The sequence below is a fragment of the Hippichthys cyanospilos genome, chromosome 9, assembly GCF_059441005.1.
Source record: "Hippichthys cyanospilos isolate Australia breed blue-spotted pipefish chromosome 9, RoL_Hcya_1.0, whole genome shotgun sequence".
Lineage (NCBI taxonomy): Eukaryota > Metazoa > Chordata > Actinopteri > Syngnathiformes > Syngnathidae > Hippichthys > Hippichthys cyanospilos.
In genome coordinates, this window is record NC_142377.1 from 16471266 (window position 1) to 16496779 (window position 25514).

At 39.7% G+C, this 25514-nt stretch overlaps 1 protein-coding gene and 1 long non-coding RNA gene across 5 annotated transcripts in view; one reads left to right on the forward strand and one right to left on the reverse strand.

The window, feature by feature from the left end:
* LOC148419139 (uncharacterized) overlaps nucleotides 1-1293 on the reverse strand; it is a 43980-nt gene extending 42687 nt beyond the window's left edge. Inside the window, exon 1 of the long non-coding RNA XR_015866577.1 lies at nucleotides 1064-1293. This is a non-coding gene — a long non-coding RNA (uncharacterized LOC148419139). The remainder of the gene's footprint in view (nucleotides 1-1063) is intronic.
* The window catches only part of celf4 (CUGBP, Elav-like family member 4), a 99820-nt gene that overhangs the window by 67859 nt on the left and 6447 nt on the right, over nucleotides 1-25514 (forward strand). For 2 of the 4 annotated variants that reach the window (XM_088422977.1, XM_088422976.1), the window contains exons 3-13: nucleotides 5754-5802; nucleotides 10070-10198; nucleotides 11684-11763; nucleotides 13766-13906; nucleotides 15041-15179; nucleotides 15670-15822; nucleotides 17451-17561; nucleotides 19025-19087; nucleotides 19383-19463; nucleotides 21559-21702; nucleotides 23292-23486. In XM_088422977.1, coding sequence (XP_088279103.1) covers nucleotides 5754-5802; nucleotides 10070-10198; nucleotides 11684-11763; nucleotides 13766-13906; nucleotides 15041-15179; nucleotides 15670-15822; nucleotides 17451-17561; nucleotides 19025-19087; nucleotides 19383-19463; nucleotides 21559-21702; nucleotides 23292-23419 — 1218 coding nt within the window. In that variant the 3' untranslated portion in view covers nucleotides 23420-23486. The remainder of the gene's footprint in view (nucleotides 1-5753; nucleotides 5803-10069; nucleotides 10199-11683; nucleotides 11764-13765; nucleotides 13907-15040; nucleotides 15180-15669; nucleotides 15823-17450; nucleotides 17562-19024; nucleotides 19088-19382; nucleotides 19464-21558; nucleotides 21703-23291; nucleotides 23487-25514) is intronic. The other 2 variants (XM_088422979.1, XM_088422978.1) reach the window with 2 other exon arrangements.

The window sequence follows — 25514 nt, forward strand, 5'->3', positions numbered from 1 at the left end:
CAGCATGATTCAATTATCAATATTTCTGCTTCAATCTATAATTATGCAAAAAATCAACATACTACCTCCATCTGCTTTGCGAGACAGAAAAAAGTGTTTTTCTTTTTTTATATATTTATTAAGTTTTTGAATTGTAAGGAATATGCCTAATTTTGGTGTTTTCTATGTTACCGTGTATATGATGCACCAACACTTTGGCAACAATGTAAACACGATAGCAAAACAGAATAAATCCATCTTCTTAAACTCTTCATATTTTCTTGTGTTCATACCCATTCAAGTTATATATTTGTCGCACATAAAGTTAAGTGTGTTTCAGATTTCCCATACTGTGAGTGGTCAGTGAACGCCTTGCTAGTGTAAATGAAGTTGCGCAGCATCCGTGTTTCACCAAGTTTATAATTGTGTGTATATGCCAAAAAAAACGCAATTAATAACCGAGTCTAATGAAAATCCTTTCCATTTTCTCTAATGAGGTTCATACCTCTCCACTCTTAATTGAATCAGCTAGAAGCATCATAACTTTTACATGATTCTCTCCATATTAGTAATATTCCTGCGTGTGAACAAGGGGGAACTCGGACGGTGGTTCAGCCTGCTCGCTTCTTTTATTGGAAATAATGCCGTAACAACCTCAGCTAACACGAGCTGCCGTTAGCTCACGTCGGTTCTGAATCGTGGTAAATGAGAATCACGATTCTAATGTGAATCAATAGTATGGGCACACTCCTGATATTTCATGATATAAGTATGCGTAATAAACAATGGCACCGATGTCGCCTGTATACATCTGCTCTAAATGGTTATTGTCCAAGTAACCAGCAAATATCTTCCATTTGGGCTCTTTATTTTTGACCGGTTTGAAAGGGCAATAACCAAATAATGGGCAGGGCCCGAGTTTGAACGCACCGAAATCAATACAGCAGCAAAACTCCGATCAACGACTCATAATAATTGCTCGCCATTTCAAGGCAGAAGACAAGGTCTGTAATCCCACATTGTTTGGAGTTAATCATCTGGGCCTCGCTTGGCCCGACTAGGCTGATTCAGAAGAATGACTCACCAGTTTGATACAGTGCAGACTGCATGCACACCATGTATTCCCTCAGCTTCTAGTTAGCAGGGAATCTGTGGCAGCGGCGAGGCAGAGCACTGTCATTGAGTTACGTAATCAACAGAGGAGTGAGACGGACGCGCACGCGCGCGTTCGCGCGTTCGTGGAGCTGCAGTTCTTTTTGAGCTGTCGATCAAGCGCAGCTCGCTCCAAGGCCGCTCCAACACAAGGCTGCTGACTTGGACTTTCAGCAACAATGGAGCTCAGCCCGCCCGTCTGCCTTCCTGCCTGCCTGCCTGCTCGCCCGCCCGCCTGCGCGCACGCGCGCGCGCATCCATGTGAGCGGCATACGAGCCGCACGCACGAATGAATAGGTCATTCAATACATAGAATGCAAGACGAGAGAATTCATGTGAGGTATGAGGCGGGCTGCCTGAGACGTGAGCCCATTTTCTTCCACATATAGCAATATTTACATATTGAATATTTACATGGATGCTTGGAGGCACGAGATCATTGTGATTCCCCGCTCTCGGCATGCGTGTCGTGTAAGCTTCTTTTGCACGTGCACATATGTTTGTGCATGTACAGTACGTATACATTTCCCACCCCTACGCGTTTCTAGTTGGTTCTTTTGCTCAATGGTGCCATCTGGCTTCGGCAAGCGCCACTGCAGTCTTTTTGTGGGAACGATCAGTACGAGTCAGCGTCCTCTTTTAACAACTGTTTGGGGATCGGTTGTCCGGTGGGCTGCTGCTAATTCACCCCGCGTTATGGGCTGGATGATAAAACTGACCTTGAAGAACTTTATGTGGCTGTGATAATGGGAGCAAGCCCATGAAACACCACTCAGCTTTCAGTGGCAAAAGAAAATAATAGTTGAACCACTTAACATTGTTTTGAACTGTATGTAAAACTTTATGAGCGGAGACTGTAAGTGTTGCAGCTCAATGATAAATTAAACGGATTCGGTGGTCATAATTGGATTACGAGATTCTGGTCTAAAATGAGTTTTATCTTTTGGGACTAGTCGCTCAAAAATGTCCTCTGGATCAAAATGATCTGGATATGGAAATCTCATTGTTGGGGACGGAAAATCCATCTTGCCTTTATGCTAGTTTTTCAAAGCAGCATTGGATTTCATCACCCTGATCTAGACCGTTTTCTGTATTACAATGGCTACCAACAATATGAAGAAACAGCATGGGTTGACTTCAGTTTTATTTTGTTTGTTTGTTTTGTTTTGTTTTTTCGATAAATGTATGCACACTATTTTTTAAGAACACTTATCTGATCCATAGCAAATTCACATAAATATACTATGGATATTTGGAAGGAAGTTGTATCTTAAATTGTATAATAAAAGAAAAGGTAAATGCCCAATGTCCTTGTATTCTGAAACGATACAGTAGTTATGGATTATTTTGATTATTTTATGTGTATTTCTTTTGAATTTTTTTAATTAGTATTTGGTCATGGAATGTGTTTGTTATTTAAACCTGTTTGGGGATTTAGTTATTTTTACTGTACTCTATTGGAATGCTTAATCGGTAGCCCGTGACTTTATCTTTTTCATCACTTTAACAGATGATCAAATGAAGTGCAAAATTTCTTCCTGAGATTTACTTTCAGATCCAACCCTTTGTTGGGATCGGGATAATACTGTTTTTCGGAATTAAAGTTATCTAGCTGGCTTGCTGTTGCCTATCCCAGCTGTCTAGGTGGGAGCCACCCTGAACTGGTTGCCAAAAAAATGATATGAAATAACCCTAAAAAAACGGGTTATTTCATATCAAGTAACCCTAAAAGTAGGAGCACAGTCAGTCCGTTTTGGACCCGTGATTGTGGTATTTTTAACCCACCTTTTTGGGGGGTGAGCGTCCCTTTTGAACAACCCATTTTCAGGATTGAATCCAATCAAATCCAGTCAGGTTTGCCTTTTGACCGACTGGATCCTGGGGACAAAAACAGAAAGCTTTCAATGTTACAGAGCAGGGTTGTTGCTTTTTAGTACAGCACGTTGTATTTGGACCAGCGCTTGTATTTAAAAGCCGTGGCGGCGGAAGACAATTAGGTGGGATTGAGGCTGGACCATTAGTATGGGTCACGGTAAAAGCACTCGTACGTATGCAGGCTTATGGCCCCCTTGGGAGCTCCATGCTAACCTTGTCCCATACTCTGATCTATGTCCTCATAACTCCCCTTTGTCCTCTTTCTCCATTCCCTCAATGTTTCCCCTCTATCACTTCCTTTGTTTAAAAGGAGTTTGCTCGCAGCCTCTTATTATCACCTTTGCCATCCGGCTCTTTTACACATTTTTTAACTTGCTCACTGCGTTCCCGCTTTCCTTTACCCCCTCCCGTTCTTTTTTCCATATCAACAGCCAGTCTGATAAATAATGCATCACAGCACATTAAAAACATTAATAGGGCTCTACTGGCTGTCAAACAGAGGGAGGAGACGAGGGCGAGGGAAGAAATGGGTAACTCTATTTTGAATAAACGTTACGGCGAATGATATGATTCGATATCGGTCGGGGAACGACGAAAGGAAGGGCCGGAGGTCCGAGCGTTAATTGCGTTGCGTGGTGACACGGCGTCCTCCTTGGCCCGAGGCGTTGGCTTTGTCGAATCATCTGAACCATTCATTACAATGATGAGTGTGTCGGCAAACTCAAAAGAAAGGATTTAATGACATTTAACAAAACACTGATGCTGCATCACACAGAACCTTGACCTTTCCTTGCGAAGGCTTCAACGCCCCCCCTTCCCCCCTTCCCGGCCCACTTCTCCCTTTCCGCATCCTCTGCTCTGCTCTGCTCTCTTCTCGGCCCACGTCTCTCCAGTCCTCCTGGCGGCATAGCGATTGGCATTATTAAAAATTGATTGGAGGCGAGCGTTTAGCTGGGTGCTGAGGCGGAGGGAATGTCTGACAGGCAGGAGTAAAATGACAGGGGGAGCGACGCTGTGCAAAGGTCTCACTGGGGGACGGGGGTGTGTGTGTGTTTTCTACCAACGTGGCGAGAACGTTTTGGAGAATTGAGGACATTTAGGCCATTCTTCACTTATTCATACCTCCGTTTGAGGGTCAAGATTTGCTGTTAGAGTATAGGTTGAACGGCTCAGGGTTGAGGTTCAGGTCAGGGTTAGGCCAGGGGGGTCAAACCCGTTTTAGCTTATTGAGGAAAATCTATAAAATCATGGTATACACAGCGCTAGCATAACTTTAAAACAAAAACTTTGTATTTATTACTCCTTTAATTGTAAAGCATCACTATTAGTCGTAAATCATTAACTCTACTATTAATCATAAAACATTTAAAGTTTTTCCTTTATTGAAAAGAAATTCTGCTGATTTTTATACTTCACATTAAAAAAATCCTCTCGGGCCGGATTCAACCCATTTTTGGGCCGGAACCAGCCCGCAGGCCCTATGTTTGACACCGCTGGGTTAGGCAATCATTTCTGACGTTTAGGATTAATGTTAGGAGCAAGGAAATGCATGACGTCAATGAATGTCCCCACAATTTTAGCCTCGTGTTCCTGTGAAGCTAAACTTGTCGATTTACAGTCCGCAAAGTACTGTAATTGCAAATAAATTGTAGCATCTGGGGGTTAATAAATAAATAAAAAAATATGCTTGAACTCTAAATGTCACCCAGATAGGGATTTTGTTTTTGTTGTTGATGTTGCCGCTGCTGCAAAATGGTAGAAAGTTGACAAAATGTACAACTTCAAAGCCCCCCACCTGCATATGCCTCAATTTTGTCGTTAAGGCTGATGCATTATTCATCGAGAACTTTGAAACAATCTCATGAAAATTCCATGGCTATACCGGGATCTACATCGCAATCTAAGAGGTTATTTCTTGGCCTACTTCTCTGCAAAAGAAATTGGTTTGGAGGTTTTTGCGCAATACTGCAGAAGACAAACTGACAGCGATAAAAAGATAACCTCCATGGAAGAGGCCATTACCTCATTCCGTGAAAAAAAATATACTGCAAATAAGTATTTGAGATTGAATGTCTGGACTGTAAAGATATAAAACTACGTCTTTGGGATCAAATGACTTTTAATGGGATCAAAAGTGAGTATTATTGCAGTAGTGGAATTTTTAAGTACTTGAGATGCGTCTTTGGGATTGAATGAGTTTTAATGGGATGAAAAAAAAGAGTTTCATTCAAACAGTGGAATTTTTAGGGCAAAGTCCTCTATTGGATCTCATTAGACTGTGCAGGTGCTGTAGAGTTAATCCGGCGGCCCGGTGAGTCGCACAAAGTCCATATTGGCAGACGTCCTCTCAGTGATGATCGTCAGCGCAGATCTGCTGACCAAGAGTTACCTCTCCACTATCCTTCTTGCCTCCCTGCCTCACTCCCTTCATCCCTCTCCTCATTTCTCTTTCCAACACTCCCCTGCCTTTCATCTCAGATCAAATAATATTTGCAGCCCATATTCCCAACCAACTATTCCCCCAATGGCTATAAGTGCTACAGCTTTGGAGATTTTTAATACACTTTACCAGCAATTTGGCTGAGTGATTCTTTAAAGAAAGAAAGAAATAATAGTTATTTTTAGGCGGCATGGGGAAAAGTGTGTGCCAGCGCATGAGTTCACACTACTAACCGGTTAATGTTTCTCTCTCTATTTCCCGCCTGACCCTGCGTTGTTGTTGTTGTTGTTTTTTTTGTCTCACACAGATGAACAGACCAATCCAGGTGAAGCCAGCAGACAGCGAGAGCCGAGGAGGTATAGTGCCATTCTTGTCGACTTTCTGCCTTTCTTCTGACCCCGCAAACATGCTGCCTGTGCATATCAGCCTCACTATTATTTGTCCCATTACACAATGGCCTGTACCTCAACGCAGGCTGACAGTGCAGCCTGGCCAGACCCTCTAGAATTCACAACGCATTATGTAAACAGAGCTTATCCTCGCCGATGTTGCCCAGCGTGGCCTTCAGCTCCTCGCTCTGAGTTTCATCATATGCAAGGATGCACACACAGACAGTATGTGCACGTACACACACACGCACACACACTCACACACATGTTTGGAGGAGGGGGCACAAGTCGCTTCTTTTTGTCTTTTAAGGGTGCTGTTTGCGAATCCCATTTTAAAACTATTGTTTCCTTGCATCAAGCCAATGAACTTTTGATTTGGTATTTGGTGACATTTTCTACATTTGGACATGCAGCGACCTTCACTTGATATCAAACAAGAGCAGACAGCTTTCAAATTTTGCAGTCGTATCAGATAAATGATTTAACTTGTTCGATCCCAAATACTTCTTTTAATGTTTTTTTTTTTTTTTTTTCAATCACAGGTACTTTATTTTTGTAAAGACATTTTTCAAATTGCTGGCTAAAGACAGGTCCAAAAATGGCTGCTACTAAATGAATTAGGAATGTCAGTAATCAATAGTACTGTACATGTGACAAGAAAATCTCTTTGAATCTTTAATCACCTAAAGTAATCTATTATTTTAGTACTTGAGTACCCTAATATTTAATTCCCTTTGCACTGATTTATCGAAACTAATCAATTACTTTAGCACTTATTAGAAAAAATGTTTAGGTACTAAAGTAGTAGAACTTAAGTTTAGCAATGACTGACTTAATTCCTTTCATGAATACTTTACAAGTTATTTATCGAAAATAATTGATTACTCTGGTAATCAGTTAATTAGATTCAATCGAAAACTGATTCAGTACTAAAGTAGAACTTAATTTTTGTAATGCTCACTTAATTTCTTTCATAAATACTTTAGTAGTTAGTTATCTAAAGTAATTGGTTACTCTAGTGCCTAATTACCTGAAGTAACCAATTAAATTAGTACTTGAGTACCCTAATAATCAATTAATTTTTCACTGAAATACCTAAAATAATCAATTACTCTAGTGATTAGAAGCAATAGAAAATTGATTAGGTAATGAAATACAATAGAACGTACTTTCAGTGATGACTAACTTTCATAATACTTGAGTACTGAATTATCCAAAGTAACTGAATACATTAGTGCCTAATAACAAAGAGTTAATTTCTTTTCAAACTAAGAACAAATGAATTGGACCATGAAGCTGCATTGTGCAAAAATGCATGCCTTTATTTTGGGAAGTCATGTATGGATGCACATTGTCATTGGTGACACAATTATCAGGAAAACGAGCCAAAAATAAAACTGGTGCTATTAGTCATATAAGATCTATCAACTGGAGTTGCTGAATAAAGTACGCCAAGAGATACCGCTGCAAATGCAGTTGCAAAATTTACTAAATCAGACACGTAGCATAGATTTTTTTTTAATCCAAAAATTCTTTGCCACGGTGAGGCGGCATGGCTGAAAAATATTTCACAGGGTTACATCATGGAGAAAGATGTTAAAAATTGGAGCATGTGATGGATTGAAAAAAAAAAAAAAAAAACTATATCGGACATTGTCTGCCGTTTCGTTTAAGAACGGGAATCTTCCCAACCGCTCGTCCTCAACCCCCGGAATCCACTTAATCGATTTCCCCTATTTATCCGTCTTGTTTAGTACTCCGTATCCCGGTGTTTTCTTCTTAGGGAGCCTCGCACATTCTCAATCGGGATTCATCAAATAGCAACAAGCGAAAAGGTGTCTAATAAAGACGCTTCATATTGATAAAAGACACAATTTCCCATCTAAAATATAGACGTATGGAGGTATAAAGTAAGGAATGGACGACGGCAATTGAGGATGTCAAATGGTGGCTTGTGTTATGTAGATGAAACTCTTTTATGGCTGTTTGGTGATATTGGTAATGCTCCTGCCGGGTGGAACAAAGAAGGAAATAAATGAGAGTTTTTGTCATGCCCAACTGAGTGGGTGGGTGTGCTCCAAAGAGAGAGCGAGAGAGAGAGAGAGCTTTGCATCTCGACTCTTAAGTCTTCCCGGTGTATATTGATTTGCTCTCCGGCCCAATATGTGTGCGTAAATGTGTGCGAGCGTGCGTTAACAGCCCTTTCCCAAAGAAAGATGTAATGTTTATTGGCGCCTTCCCTGGGGAGCCCACGGCTCCGGCCACCAATGGGCGTGCGCGGGGGCAGGATTTTCAGATCGGTGCGCATAGGACGTGCATCTTGCGCGGCCCGCTCTTGTAAACACCCCCCCGTCCTCCCCGAGCTCCCCCCGGTGCAAGGCCGGAGCTCAGATTAGTCTTGTTGACTCGGCAAGGACACCCTGTCAGGCACAGGCTGTGGGGAACGGACCGTGAGCGCGTTGGCACGCGCACGCAAAGCCGCGCGCACCTACACGCACGTTAATTTGCAGGGCGCACTCGGAGGCAATTGCGGCAAGGCTCATTAATTTCCCAACGTATACATCAATTTCCACAAAGCCGGGATTCCAGAATGTAACATTAGAACAGACCGCCCGACACACAACCCATCTGCTGTTGTTGTGTACCAACACACTTTGCGCGTCCGCCTCATGACTCGCCTCCGACCCGCCGTAGTCGCCTTTTATTTGGCTAACAACAAATCAATAAATGTTTTACATATGAGCTGCCTTTCGTCAACTGACACTTTCTGCTAAATGCTACTTTTGCTCCGATTACAGAAGAGGAATTGAGTCAGGGCTGTACAAAAGTCAACCTGAGTTGAGAATGATCGGTAATTCCATTTCACTTCTTGAATTTGAACTGAGGTGGCGCGAAGGAAGCAGAAGTGCTTTTGACGTTCAAATTTCAGGAAATCCAATTGACATTCCATGCGTATTCAAAGAAATTGATGCAAAAATAAAGCGTATGACAACGTACTTGTATAGGTATAAGATTTTGTCAGTTATGGTTATCCATTATGTTTTGCACCTATATGTTCCTATAAGTAAATGCAGTAACCGTGTTTTTTTTTTTTTTTTTTTTTTTTTTGCTATAGATAATTATAATATCGATATTTTTTTTGTTGAGACTGACAGAGAAGGAGGAAAAATATTTTTTTAAAAATAGCAATGTAAACCTGCAGGGGCATTCAAACATTTGAATGACATAAGGACCATAAAAAAACAAACAAGCAATTACACATCTGTATAAAGTATTTATTAAAAAAAATGATACACCAATGCTTTCAGTCAAAGATGAAGCAAGTTAGGATTTTTTTTCACTATTATAATGCTGCCTACATATATGGATAATGGTCCTCAAGAAAAAAAATAATGCTTTATTTTTATCATTTTTTCTACAGGTATGCTCGAATGCGATTGTAACTAAACGCAAACGTACTTGAAAGAACGTTTTGAATGAAAATATGTTCAAACATTTTGAAATGTGGTGCAAGTATGTGCCAATGATTTTGCCAGTCAAAAATGTTTGCTGAATGCATTGAATTCAGTTACGCCGGAAATTCAAATTTAATTCTTCAGCCTGTAGGCTGGAATCAATACAAATTCAAATTCGTCCATTGTATTGAATGGCGAAGCTCTGAATTGTGGCCAGCTCTTGGTCGTGTAATAACAAACGAAATGTGTAACCTTTCGAAGAGCCACAAGTGATGTCTTTGTTTCTTGACCTCTCTTTTCTAGCAAACAGGTGCTGGCATCCCGTCTATGCACATTTGACAACCATAATGCGTTGCTCGATATAAATTATTCCCCTGGAAAGGCTAATTTGGAATGTAACTTGAATTTCAATGAAATGTTAATCACATCCCGACCTAAGGACAAACACATCTGCTCATCCTTAATGCCTGGAGCATTTGCACATTTGCGGCAGTTTGTTTCGCCCTTTGTGCCGTATTTCGTTCTATCGTAGGCATCGAGGCATTTCTCATCGAAAGGAAAACACTAGGGAGCTGAAATTTCACCCAGATAATGACACGTCAAAATTCAACCACCGCTCGTGTACCAACCCTTGGTTAAAATACTGCGGGAAAAATGCGCAAGAAAACGACCCAAAAATATTACTGCACAGTCTCCATGATCATGAAATGACATTCAAAAGTGACAGCATGAAAAACTTTTTGCTCCCTTGATTGTAAACTATCTCTTCTTTCTTTTAGAAGACAGAAAGCTCTTTGTGGGCATGCTCAACAAGCAACAGTCCGAAGATGACGTGCGGCGCCTTTTCGAGTCCTTCGGCGGCATCGAGGAGTGTACAATCCTGCGAGGGCCTGATGGCAACAGCAAAGGTCAGTTTCTAGCTATTTATGACTTTGGGTCAGCGGAGTTTTGTCACAGGCGACTGCGCAAAAATAATTCCGCCTTTCAGAGTTGGCGACTTTGCAAAGTTTTTCTTATCCATTGCATGTTGGGTCACGTCAAAGGAAAGTTAGTTGTCAATGAGAGGTTGAGTATTCTCCGCTCCAAAACCAAATTGGGTCAAAATAGGACTGACGCAACCTTTTTTAGGAAGCTCCTTTCTTTTGGGGGAGGGTGATATTGAATTTGGTCGTGTATTAACAATTTGAGGTTGTCTTATACGAAATAACCCAGGAAGTTGTGTCGAATCGACCCAAGTGGTGGCTCTGTCCCTTTTTTACCCAAAATGTGTTACTTTGGACTTTTTTTTAGGAAAGGTTTTAAGACATTGTTAGAATGCTTTTTCAATAAGGTATTAAATAACAACTAATAATAATGATAAATAGCACATTACATTATGAAGAAGCACTTTACATTCAGACCAAATTTCAAAGTGCTACAAAGTAAGCTGAAAATATGATCAAACATGCAAATGATAAAATCAGAGAAAATAAAACTATTTTTTGACATATGTTCTATGTGCCCCCAATAGTTTAAACACAATATTCTGATTGAGAGTCCTTTTATTCATCTCAAGGGGCGGCATTGCCACTTGAAAATGACATCACAGTTTCTCAGGTAACAACCAATCACATCTCATCTGTTTTCGCATCTTGATCGTGTGGCAATCGCAAGCTGAGCCCTGATTGGTCGTTATCTTAGCAACCGCGATGTCATTTTCGATCAGCGGCAAATTGCAAAATGGCCGTAAAAAAACGAAGGGATTTTGCTGCGTTATTTATATTCTCCAAATGCAATATTCATCATAAGGGCCGCATAGAACGTACTATATCATTGTAAAGGAAATTTTTGGCTTGACTACCCCTTTAACAACTCATTTGCGATGAACCCAATTAACCTTCTCGGTCAACCTACAAAGACAGAATAAGTCAAACTGATTCCAAGCCACGGGGCCTCATATCATGGCAGCCAAATGGCCTTTCACAGTTTTGTCACAGCGCTTGAAGTCATCACGGGGCTTAGCGGCCAACGCTGCGGCCTGTCGATAACTAAGCCTGACGATTACAGTGGGCTTGATCATTCTGATGCCTCCATGAAGCTCCATTAACGGGACTCCATCAGCCGGCCAACTCAGCTAAATGGGCTTGAGCTCAATAATTACTGGCAACCGGATCATTCAAACTCATCAACGGGCCTTGTCAATATTAAGCGACGCCCCGTCGCCGTGGCATTTTAAGCACCGTCGGAGGATCCCAAAGTTGCTAATGATGTCAAAGCGGCGTGTTTATCCCGCCCAGGGAGCGCAATTCAACGTCGGGCCGAGAGCCGCGTCCGTCAGAAGAATTGCTTGTGACGCCGCGTGATGTTTGTCCTCAGCTGTTTAACGTGCTCATTGTCTTCCCTTCTCTCTTCAGGCTGCGCGTTTGTAAAATACTCGTCTCATGCCGAAGCTCAGGCGGCCATCAGTTCACTACACGGCAGCCAGACAATGCCTGTGAGTAGCTATGCGTGAGAGCTTGTAGATTTATGGGAGTGGCAAGAGTCACTGCGGAGGTGAATCGCAAGCAGCTTAATTACCTCCTAAAACTTATGAAGTTATACTTTATTAATCCCTCTGTGGAAAAGTGTCCCCTGCCTTTGACCCGTGCCAACTACATCAGGGGCAAAGACGAGCTTTGAAGCTTGGCTGGCTCGGCGGGGCAAAATCAACGTCGGGGAGGTTTTTCACATCTTTGTGTTGCTCTGCTTTAGGGATGGGATGGGATGAGATCTCGTTCTCGAGAGAAGAAAACACCAGAACGTTCCTTGTCCCTGTTAAGCATTAGATTTTTTTTTTTTGGAATACACAAGAGAAAGTGCTGCTAAATGCGACTAGGTCAGTCGACATTTCAAAATAAACCTTAAACGCAACATTGTTACGAAATCCAGTGTTCTCTTTTGCCTGCATCCAAGACGCATGATTTTCGACAGCGACGCAAAATTTCAAATCAACCTTCGTCCATCGTACGTTGACATCAAAATATTAATAATTTTCCGTTTGCTAGGGTTATACAATTGACCACTACCAAACATGCTTTAACACTTCTCCACCATGTTTGTTTTGATCTCGCAGATCACATTGTCTGCTTTTTACCTGAGATCTTGCTGTTGTGAGATTTCGTTACAGTGTGGTGTGATTTGAAATCATTATTCCAATGCTCTCCACTAGGAGGTGCTATCCGTTCATATCTTCATTATCACGCCTTGATGACAGGGTGTAAGAGTGGTTAAACCGCAGGCTGATATGTTCATTTTAAAAAACTAGTTATGGAACTATGATGAATCTGGGAAGTTATGACATACAGGATCTCATTTGCTGTCTTTAGGTGATGTCTTTTTTTTGGTATCGTTGTTGTAGTACAAGTAGCATAATACGCAATCAGGTAACAATGAGTCAGAAAGTAAATAGCGAAAACGAAAGAATGGGAAGCTCAAGAAGAGGAACAAAACAGACATGTTGAAGCTAAACAAACTAACACTCAAAATAAAAAGTGGACTTTTCCACCGAAATGGACTAAATTGTATCAGCGGTTGCAATTGAAGAAGATGATGATGGATGCTTCATGTAAGTTCATTCTTTTAATCAAATTTTACTGTGACATTTATTATTACCTCCAAACATTTCAGTCCCAGGGACCCAACAGTTTCCAGATGTAAAATGAGCACTGGTAATCACGTTTAGTCGCCAAATAACTCATTCACCAAAGATGTATTTTGACGTATCTTTCAAGAGTCTAAGACATTCAATTTCAGGTCCTTTTGATTTAATGGCTTATTTGTTTGGAAAAATATTCAGAGACGCTCTTTTACCCTAATATTTGAAAAAATAATCTGTAAAATTGTACCTGGAATTGAATGGCTGGACAGTAAAGGCGTATGAATACACCTTTAAAAAAAAAACAGCTTAATTATGTACGGCGCCTGTCGCCAACATTTAGCATAGCGTTCATGGCATAAATTAGCTGCTAGCTAGCAGCATGAGAGTGCCCTCAAAAGCGGTTGGATTACTTTTCAGGGGCAGTTTAGTCAATGAAAACTGCTCACTTTGATGCTGACATCCTGATGAGGTTGCCGTTGCTACCGATCACTTTTCAACATACCGGGCTAAGTTAAAAACAATTGTTAATGATTAAACATGGCATTATGTCAACACTCCAGTAAAGAAGCACGCCAACCAATCTCAATGCTCAATAAAAAGAAAACATTGAAAACTAGAACATTTTTACTGGGCATTATTTCATTTAACAAATTTTGCCAAAGTCTCGTCTCGTTTTCGTGGGATCTCATCTCGTGGGGTTTTTTTCTCATCCCATCCCTACTGTTCAATGGGAGGAGTCAGATATTATTCTGGTGTACAACAGGGGACACAAGGTGATGTCATTCGTCCATCTGTACATAGTAACCTACTGCCTGGCACGTGTGTGTGTGTATGTGTGTGTGTGTTTGTGAATGCACAGGGTGCCTCATCCAGTCTGGTGGTAAAGTTTGCAGACACAGATAAGGAGCGCACTATTCGCCGCATGCAGCAGATGGCTGGTCAGATGGGCATTTTCAACCCGATGGCCCTGCAGTTTGGAGCCTACGGAGCCTACGCTCAGGCAAGGCCCTCACTAAAGAACGTTTGTGCAACACATTTAGGGCCTGCTCACATGGCACCGTTTTGAACTCCAAAAATGTGCTTTTCAGCTTGAATGAGAAAATATGTAAAGATGTGTCCAAAATTGCAGTTTTTTAAAACAACGCCACTTTCAACTGGATCGTAGCAATTTAGGCTTAAGTCGCTAGTCCGCAGAGACTGAATCCTCTACAAAACCTTTCAACTTTTGAAATTAAAAATATCTGTATATATCATAATCCAAACACAGCTAGTACTGTACTGTACAGTACTGTACTGTATTATACTATACTACATTATATTTTTCTGTTATATACTCTAATATACTATACTATGCCCTTCAATACTGTAAATTAGACCTACCATACTATACTACATTATACTATACTGTGCTGTACTGTACTGTACTATACTATACTATATGCATCCTAAACTACGCTATGCTTTGCTGTACTAAACTATAGCCCTGCTATGCTACACTATACTATACTATGCTATACTATACTATACTATACTATACTGTACTATACTATAGTGAAGGAAAGTACTGTACTGTACTATACTAAATTTTCATGTAATACTATAATATACTATACTATGTCCTGCTATTCAATACTGTCATAAATTATAGACCTGTACTATACTATACTACAGTATACTATACTATTCTATACTCTAATATGCGCCTCCTAAACTATACTATGCTTTGCTGTACTAAACTATAGCTCTGCTCTACTAAACTATACGATACAATACTATACTATATGATACGATACTATACTGTACTGTACTGTACTGTACCGAACCCTACTATACTATACCAAGCTAATATGTATACAGAACACATTCCTTGCTATACTGTTGTATACTGACAATTGTATGAAATTTTACATTACACAGTTTATTATTTTAAATACTATATGATGCAATATGACCCGAGATGAGAAGACGTCAAATATGATTTTTCTTCCACTATTAGAATTCAGGAAATACTTTTTATGGTAAGTGTGAAACCGTGGATTTATCAAAGCTAGAAATAACCATTTTTTTCACGGTCCCTGAAAAACTATCATCCTGTCATGTTTTTAATTGTAATCTCCCGCTGCCCTCGCTGTAGGTGCAGCAGCAAGCCGCATTGATGGCATCTGTGGGCCAGGGGGGCTACCTCAGTCCGATGGCCGCCTTTGCTGCTGCGCAGATGCAGCACATGGCCACCATCAACGGCCTCCCCGGAGCACCGCTTACGCCCACGTCAGGTAACAGCAGCCAAAGTTAGACCTTTAAAGTCCAAAGTTAGACCTTTAAAGTAACCACACACCAGCTGAAAATGTGTAAAATCTTGAAAAATCGGAACATCTGCAATGCAGGGTGTAGTGAATAATTAACAGTCAACTTCCAACATTTGGAGGGAGAGACTCCAAGACAACACATTTTTGTGAAATGACTACAACGCTTAAATATGTTCAAAATCTGACATTATAGCGTCTGACATTTGACCGTTATGACCAACTGTTTACTTTTATCTGCATCTAAGATCTGCATCCGCTTGTATCGCGCAAAGGATTATAGGGAGCTAGGAAATCAGCCTTGACATTTAATGTCTTTACTGGACCACTGGACCGCCCCCTCTGACATTTGCAAGAGTTGCTCGGTGGCCAGTCAAAGTAAAACTTTCCATAATGTCTCAGGGGGGAAATATAGACAATTACTGTTCCCCTCTCTGATTTTACTCCTTCCTGCTTGCAGGCGGTAGCACTCCTCCAGGCATCAGCGCCCCCACAGTGACCAGCATCCCTTCCCCTATTAGTGTCAATGGTTTTACTGGCATGCCGCCCCCTCAAGCAAACGGACAGCCGCCTGCGGAGGCCGTCTTCACCAATGGAATACACCATTACCCTGGTAAATACATAAGAAAGCACACAGCGGCATACGCGGATTCAGAACGTTACTTTACGTGGCTCGTTACAAAATCGGAGGACATTTTACTTCCCACCCATCAAAATTCAAATCATCCACATACAAGATGCTAAGACAGGCAGTTTCTGAGGAAATCTACTTGTCCCGAGAGAATTTAGTATCAAAAATTCCAAAATTAACCTGGGTTACCCCCTAAAATGACACTTTTCTCTTGTCCCTGAGCCTGCAATGACTGAGTTCAATCTCAACTGCTGCAGTTCAAATGGAATTTATATATATACTGTATATATATATATATATATATATATATATATATATATATATATATATTTTTTTTTTTTTTTAACTATTACTTTTCTCATTTCAACATTTGTATTAATAAACATAACATTCCAAATACTACGAATTATTATTCATGGAATGTGTGTCCCACAACATGGACGCAACCCCGTTACCATAAACCTTTTAGCATGGTAGTGGAAGAAAAACACAGTAAATCATTTAAAAAATGCGTGACTTGACATCGTCAAACAGTTTTCCAAAAGCAAGGGTAGAACAAAAGAGGTATGTTCATATTCTCATCAAATAGTTGCTTGAATGTCTCACTCTACCTTATGCATATAATCAGAAAAAGACAATGATTGTTTTTCTTTCTGATTTGTATATTGATTATTATTGATTATTATTATTCTTTTACGATTACCTATTATTGATGAATCCAGAGCTGAAAATCAGCAAAGTCAAGAAGTCAAGAATTTAAAGCCAAAACATCCTCCAATTCTGAAATGACCCACATTCAAATATGTTCTAAATATGTTCCCAATGTGACACTTGCACAAGTGCCACATAAGAAAAATATAGTCCTTCTGCACTATTGTATGTTAATGTTGATCTGATGCGAAAATTAGAAATTACATTTTTGCAAGAGTGCATTTTTTTTCACCCAAAAAAACAAATAAATACAGAGAATGAAAATTCACACTCAATTATATGCTCTCAACACTCGCGCGACAATCTAAATTTGACTTAAGTAAGCACATTATCAGGCAAAAACGATTTGGACAACTTTCTAAGTGGTTAAGGAAGTAGAATTAGGCTTACTGTAACCGATTAATTAAAAAGAAAAAAAACAGATCCAAAAATTTGAAAGCGTTCTTTGTCCTGCTAAATGGGGGATATTTGTTTTAAGCGCTCTCAGAGGTATAGAAAGTTTGGTCTTTATGTATTAGATACACCATTATGATGAGCAATGATGCAAATTTACTCTGGGGGGAATCCATTTATTGCAGAGAGGGTACAATGTACACACAGCGGCTGATATTTTTGCCATCATTTCAAAGCAGTTAGTGAGTTGGGTTCAGGGCAACTTATTTTCATTATGTTCATTAATAATTGAAAAAACTTAATTACTAAAAACATTAGCACAAAAATCGGCCCAATTTCTAAGCAGAAGCTATGTAAATCCACATGATTTCTGTTATCAGGAAAATCTATTCTTTCTATGCATTGTAAGCATTTTGTTTAATTGTAAGGTGGAATTACTTCGAAGGGCATTAATTGCAAAAGGCAGCTGACGTTTTTGGCACACGTCAACGTTTTTGTCTCCGCAGTGTTGCAAGAAGTGGTTTTTCGAGAGGACTCTGAGAAAAACGGCTTGGGTGTAGCTCCAAGGAGTTGTTTTGGGGTTCAGGGTGGCTGCTTTCTCTCGTCCCTATCTGAAGGTAAGCACGTGCCAAAAAAAAAAAAAAACCTTTCAGTTATGTGGTATTTTTTAATGATTGCACTGCAAAGCGCATGATCATCGTTTATAAGAAGTCAATACAACAGAAGCGCTGTTTCAGGATGGGACGCATTTTTAAAAAATGAGATAGCAACAAGTGTGTTTACTATTATTGCCCAAACTATGTAGATATGACATAGATGGATAGATGTTTGACTAAACTGAATGCTTTTGTTTTATTCTGTAAATTATTCTGTAAAAAATTCAGTAAATTAGGCGTGATACAATTATAGGTGTCAAAATTAACAACTATAATTGATTATCAACAACTGTTTTCATAATCAATTGTTTAGAGTCATTCTTTAACTTGTAGTTTCATGAAAATAGGCTGATTATCTTTAACTTTAGTCAAAATAAGACATTTGCAATGATTTTGCTTTTGACTGAACCAATGGAGTGATTGAATGTGTTTCAGAAATATCAGTTACATCAATCAACGTCATCAATTGTATAATTTGGCATAAACGTTTCGTTTTTAATCACAGAACAAGACCAAATACAGTTGAAAGAAGTTGAAAAAGTGTTCTTTAATAGACGTTAATATTTGTCTTGATTACTCGATAGAATATCATATAGAATAATCATTTCTAAATATATTTAATAGTGGCATACATTTGTGACATTCAATTTCTATTGTTATTTTTTTAATTGATCATTTTCATTTTTTTATTCAGTCATTTGTTGGATCTAAGCTTCAACTTTTTGTCGTTAATTAAAAATAGGATGCTGTCTAGCGTTACTTTGTAACCTATTTGTTGTGTAGAATTTTTTAGAAAGAAAAATCATTTTGTAATACACTTAAAAGAAAATGAAAAAGATCCGATTTTTCAATCAATTGGTGGAATATTCGATAGATAACCGATTCTAAAAGTATTCAAGCCCTAGATGCAATTCACTTTGTTGTCTTGATGAGACACAACAGTAGACATTTCCTAAATACAAAAAAATGTTGTAGTTTAGAGGCATTTACTGGTCCAAATGGAAAAAAGTCAGCGTTATCCTATCTCCTTAATATTACAATTTATATAGTACAGTATCTATTGAGGAGGATATAGCAATTATGTCATTCTTAACTGTCGTTGTTTTCTAACTGAAACGATCATGATATTTGGGACACTTTCTTCTCCTTCTTTTTGCGGAAACAATTAAGCCGGTGCACATTAGGGGAGCTCATGGCCTCACACTGCGAGCTAACCTCTTTGCCTCTTTTCTCTCCTCCCTCCGTTTCCTCATGTTGTAACCCCGCTCCCCCCCAACTGTTACTGTACACGACTCTCGCCTTCCTCCGGGTCCCATCTACATTCCTGCTCCCTCTCGCCGCCGCTTTGTACGGTTTCTCTTGACCCCGGTACCCACCCACTCCTTCCTCCATCCGTCCTCCACTTTCTCCTTCATCCGGAGCAGCTCAAAGTCCCACTGCAGCCGATCCTCTCCAGCAGGCTTACACGGGAGTCCAGCAGTACGCAGGTGGGTGCACGCGTGCGCGCGCGAGGCAAGGAGATCAAGATTTCTCTATTTGCATTTTTAGAATTTGCAGCATGCGTCCAAAAGTCACGCCTGCACAACATCAATTTCTCCTCTGCTTTTTATAGCGCGCGCGAGCGTGAAACATGTACACTCCATTGTCTGTTATCTGATCGATTGCCCGCTGCGGTCCAGCGTATATCATGTTGTTTGTGCGTGATAGTGCGTGTGTGGCAATGCGCTCTCGTCACGGCTGTTATCTGATGGCCGGGCGTGCGTTTGTGTGTGTGTGCCTCAGCAGCCTACCCCGCTGCATATGGCCAGATCAGCCAGGCCTTCCCCCACCCTCCCACCATCATCCCGCAGCAGCAACGAGAAGGTAAAACGTCAAATGTCACATGTTTGCCGTCGGGTAGATTTATTTGATTGACTCGCAAATATTGACTTTGATTTCGTACCACTGAAAAAGAGCGCATACATTTTTTGTGTCAGGGTTGATCGCCGTTTGCTGATTTCACTCATGGTGTTTTTAGGAGTGTTTTAAACATTATAAAGCAGAGATGGCTCTAAACTATTTTTGACTGTCCTACAAGTGATTGCGATTCGCAACTTGGGAGCAAGAGCATAGAGGACCGTGGCCTTGCTGCCCTCTTGTGGAATACAAACAAAACCGTACGAGACCATGTTATCAAAAACATTTTTTTGAAGTTTCTCTCAGCCCATTTTACACGAGAAAAATCTCATAGATCGCTAAAAAAAAAAATGTCACAAAAAGTATACGCTTTAAAATAATCATGATCTTGTCTCATATTACTCACAAAATTTACCCAGCTTGAAATCTGGGCCCATTTAGGTGAACACAAAGATGTATTTTGTTCTATAAGGCAGCAGGTGGATTCAATCGTTAATTGTACCGAGTGCTCTCTAGTACAAGGCTTTTTTTTTTGCGCTATACATTATTATCATAGACAGATGATTATAGGTGCACATTGGGCACGAATAACTTGTTTTGGCTCACTTAAGTGAAACAGGATCTCAACGCTTCTAAAAAAAAGAACATTATTACAGTATTTGGGTTGTTTTGTGCAACATTTTTAGCGGTTTTACACAAAACAAGCAAATTTCAAAATTGTCTAATCCAAAACAGCCCATTTTGCGGGCTGGATTTGTGCAAAACAAACAACAAAGTTGGGTCGCATTGACCAAAACATGGTAGTGCTTTTTGACCCGTTATTGGGTTATCTATAACCCAACCGTGAATATGCTTAATGTGCTGTGGCACAGTTTAGTCGAAAACAATCTAACTTGGCTTCAGAATTTTGCAGACACGCTTGCCATCTCAACACATGGGAAAATGTTTTACGCAATATATTTTTTCGGACATACACTTTAAAAACAAATACTGTGCTTCAAGACCAAGCTAATATTTAGGTCAATTTGACCCAAACGTTCTGGATTATTTTGCGCTAAGCAATCCCCGAAATAGGTTGTTTTGTAAAAAACACATGCTTAAAAACTGAGATCAGTCTAAAACAACCATGAAAGCTGGGCCAAATTGTCCAGTATACTGGGTCGGTCCTTTTTGGACAGGTAAATTGTGTTATTTTTGAACAAATGATGACTGCAATGAACTGGCTTTGCTTTTTGCCATATTAAGTGTACTTGCACATCCACAGCACCAGGTGGAGCAGTGGTGCTCTCGTTGTCAAAGTCTGTGCAGGAGTTATAAACTTTTTTTTAATCATATTCATGATTAATATGATTTAGAAAAAAAATCAACAATGTTTTGGACCTTTTTTTCAGGTTAAAATGTTGACGGCATTGGTGCTCCTGTGTTAATGATCCAGATCAATTTACATTTATTATTAATTATAAATTTCTTATTTTTATCAGCATCAAATGGTCCAGTTGGTCAAAAATGGTACTGGTTTAATTAAGTATTGATTTTTTTTTTTTTTTTTATCAGCCACTTTTATGCACTTTAAGTTTCTTGTTTTGGACTAACCTCTGTATAAAACCCTGTAAAAAAATAAACATTTCTTGAAAGTTGATTTATATTGCTTTTTTATCTTTTGCTAATCTTAAAAAGGATACAATTTTAAGTACACTTATATCATTTTTATAGATAATGACATTATACATGATCGGGGGGGGGCTCGAAATGTTTTCTCTTTCCTCAGGGGGCTTCGCACAAAACAATGCGCCGCGTTAGCTATTGATTTCCCGGCCCCATAAAGTCAGCCTGCCGAGAAGACTTGGGGGGTGCGGCATTTTGGATTTCCTAAGACGCAAAGTTGTATTTTGAAATAAAAGCGGGCGAATCGAACCAGTCGTTTCTCGAATCCCCGTTAGAATATCTCTTCTGTACCTAATGCAGTGTCCAGTCAATGTATGTCTGTCCTGCTTTGGCCCTCTCTCACCGTTTGTCTCTCCCTACGTTTGTCCGTCTCTGTCTCCGTGTCTCCCATGCGCAGGGCCCGAAGGTTGCAACCTCTTCATCTACCACCTCCCTCAGGAGTTTGGAGATGGCGAACTGATGCAGATGTTCCTGCCATTCGGTAATGTCATCTCCTCCAAAGTGTTTGTGGATCGAGCGACAAACCAAAGTAAATGCTTTGGTGGGTAAAAATTAACAGAACCAGAAGATTATTGATTATTTATTCTGATTATTCTTTTTTACTAATCACCTTCTTTACCGCAGCCCCTTGCTAACCTCCCAGCACCTCCCTCTTTCAGACCAAATGAAAAAAAAAAATTATGTAGAGTTGTGCAACATCCATTTCCTGCATTTCTATGTGAAATTATTCAACTCTGGCTTACTTTGTGATGGACGACAAAAACAGCTCGGATGTGCAAGTGCCTGTTAGAATTTAAAATAGTATGTTACTGATTATAAATTGGACAGAGTATTTAAAAGAGATTTGTTAAGGTAACCCTCGAACGAACACGTCAGCGACGAATGCTCGAATTATGTCATAAAAATTGCTTGTCAAACATTCTGGCTTGTTTACGTTTGACTTACAACAAAGTGTTTATTTATGCTTGCGGTGGTGTACAATTACGCCGCATCCTCCTAACAACTGTTTCGAATATTTTGATGACCTAGCAACCTGATAGGGTGAAATGAGTAGAGCATTATTGCCTGTTCAAAGAGCAAATGTTGGATCCAGCCGGAGCATTCAAGGGACACTAAACTTATTTTGCCATTTTCAGCAGCAAAAGTTCAGGTTTTAAACCTTTTTTTTTTAATATACAGTGCATTTGTGCATTAAAAAATAATTTAGCTATCTAATGTATTAATTATATTTATTTCAAATTATATCTCAATATTTTAAATGATGATAATAATAATGCTGACATGTATTTATATATTTATTTATTTATAATGAACTATAATAAACTCATAATTCTTGTCTTATGTTATGGGTCAATTTGACCCATTTAAGATTTAGAGTAAATGTTGAATGTAGTTTTTTACAAGACTCCTGACATTGAAAATGGCATTCATATGCATTTTTGTTACAACGCTTATTGACATTCTTTACATGAAAGCATTGTTTTTGATAAATATGCAAACTCCGGGTCAAAATGACCCAAGAAGAATTTTGGAGGGGTCACAAGACGTGTAGCAGGATCACACACGAAAAAAGATTTGGAAACTTACACGTGAGCCCGGGTCAAATTTACCCAAGACGTTATTACTATTCCAGAAAAGCGTATGTCATTTTTAATCAGCTGCCAGTAATCAAATGAGTTATGAAAGAAATAGGAAGCTTTTTACTGCTGAATATGTCAAAATAATGTAAATATCCCTGTAAGATTTGACCAAGTGCGCCTACAAGAAATACGAACATGCAGGTCGAACTTGAGATTTTGGCCCAAAATTGGATTGAAATACAGCACAACTGTGTGGATATTTTGGTTTTACTGTAACCCCCATCATTTCATATTGTGATTTTCAGTTGCATGCCACTCTCTTCTTATCGTGACCCCGTCGTTGTTGTTTTTGTCATTGTTGTTGAAATATTACTGTAATATATTTCACTCCCAATGATGGCATTTTGTTGATTTGTAACATGCACAGATGACCTTTTACAGCTCAATTAAAGTGCTTCATGGATGAATCTCATTCTCACATTTTTGTAAGCGTTCCTCGGCTAGCTTTTGGACTAACGTGAGCTCCTCTCTGGATTTGCTCTTTCGCTAGGCTTCGTAAGCTTCGATAACCCGGGCAGCGCTCAAGCCGCCATCCAGTCAATGAACGGCTTCCAGATCGGCATGAAAAGACTCAAAGTGCAGCTGAAGAGGCCGAAGGATGCCAACCGCCCCTACTAGCCCCGGCCCCAGCCAGCCGCCGCCATCCGTGGCGGCCGGGGTAGCTGTCGCACACGGGGCGGGACAGGTCAGAGGCGCCGACGTTTGCCGCGATTGACCCGAGCGGCGCGCTTTTGACCCCCGCCCAAATCAAAGTGCCGGTGCCGTTTCGCTAACCTTTTAGAAATGCCGTAAAACATTTGCCGACGCCTCGTAAAAAGCGCGTCGTGTGCAAATCGCTTGTAAAGAACCGTCATGTGGCGGAGTTCAAGCGGCCGTTTTGAAATGTTAATTTCACCCTCGTCATTTGGACTGATGACTTTGTGGGATGCGCTGGTCCCTCGGATAAGAGTCTACCTGGGCAAAAGTAATGAGACACATCCTGATTATTTTGTAAGCAAGCGATGCTTTGTGACATTTGACGCAGTTCTATTTCATACAGTAATTGTTCCATATATTGACACCGTGAACAGATACAACACGTTTGCTTTACCAATGGATTGTCTCCTGGTGGTTTGCAAAAAAAAAAAAAAAACTGCAGATGAGCCTCACAGGACTATAAGCCGCAGGGCTCAAATAGTGAGAAAAAAGTTGTGGCTTATTGTCCAAAAAATACAGTATTTATTCAAATGACTCAGTGCTTTTCAATTATATATTATTTTGCAAAGCCCCCCCTAGGAAAGAGTAAATGTTTCACGCCCCGCCCGCTCCGCGCCGACTATAAATAAGCTAATTATCAATTGAAAAAAATTGTACAAGTATACCTAAAACTGAATCCTTTTTCATATTAACAAAAGAAAAGACGCAATATGAATCAATTTCCCTCAACTGTTAACGACGTTTTACAGCGTTTCTACAGGTTAGTCTAAAACTGAAAAAAAACCAAGTGCATCAAAGAATAAAATAAAAAAAAAAATAAGAGATGCCAATCCTTATTTTATTTCAATTACACTACACATGGCAAAAACAAAACCTAGGATTGGTTAGGACTGCAAAAACCGAGAATTAAATGAACACAATACTTTTTTTTTTTTCAACTGTTAATATTGTATAGCACTGAAAGCTCCGCTATCCTTCAGGATATTAAAATGATCACGCTCCTCCTTATTGATAATTTCTTCAATTTCGGCCGGCCGGCTCAAAAAGCTTAACGGGCCGCATATGGCCCCCGCGCCGTAGTTTGGCCGCGCCTAATAGATAGTAGGCGAACGGCGCTTGAGTACGTTGTAGGGAGAAGGAATTGCCTCCAAAGCAAAAGGCATTTATTACTTGGGAGGCGAGTAATTGTGCCGTTCCTCTTTGTCTCCTCCCTTCATCTGCATGATGGAGAGTTCAGACTGCGTCGTTCATTCACCGCTGATGACTTAATTCAAGGGCAACTTATCACCCACTCGCAAACTAACTGATTCATATAAAGAGCGTGTCCCGAGGCAGAGCACTGCGGGAAAAATAGGGCAAATTCAGATGAATGTGTCAGCGCTCCTTGTCACGCACAAAAATATTCCACATGAATTGGCGCTTTCAACACTTTGTAATGATGTTATTTCAACACATAAAGATTTTTGTCATTTTGAGTTGCGCTTTGTGCATGATGAATTGCATCCACTTAGGGGACAGGTCATTTATTTTCTGGGCTATTTTTCTATACATATATATATATATATATATATATATATATATATATATAAATTTCAGCAATTTTATTTATTTTTTTGTGTGTGTGGACCATACCCCTCCATGTGATTACAACGCAGATGATAAAATACACATTTATTCCTTTATTGACAGCATAAAATAGAATATTTAGTGTGTTACTGTGCACCTTAATTGAACAAATTATGTGATTTTTTTTTCCTTTTTTTTTTCTAATTATTATTTTCCCCTACTGTATATATTTTTTTCCTGTTAAGGTTAGGATTTTGTTTATTATATGCCAAAAACTTTCAGAAAAAATGAAAAAGTATTTGATAAAATACAAATAAATCCTGGTTAAAAACAAAAAAAGCAGCCCTGCATGCAGCTGTCTCCCACACAGCAAATAGCGCTCATTGAACACATTATACGTGTTTCACTGAAATAACATTTGTTCCGTCAACTTCCCCTTTAGATGAAAGTA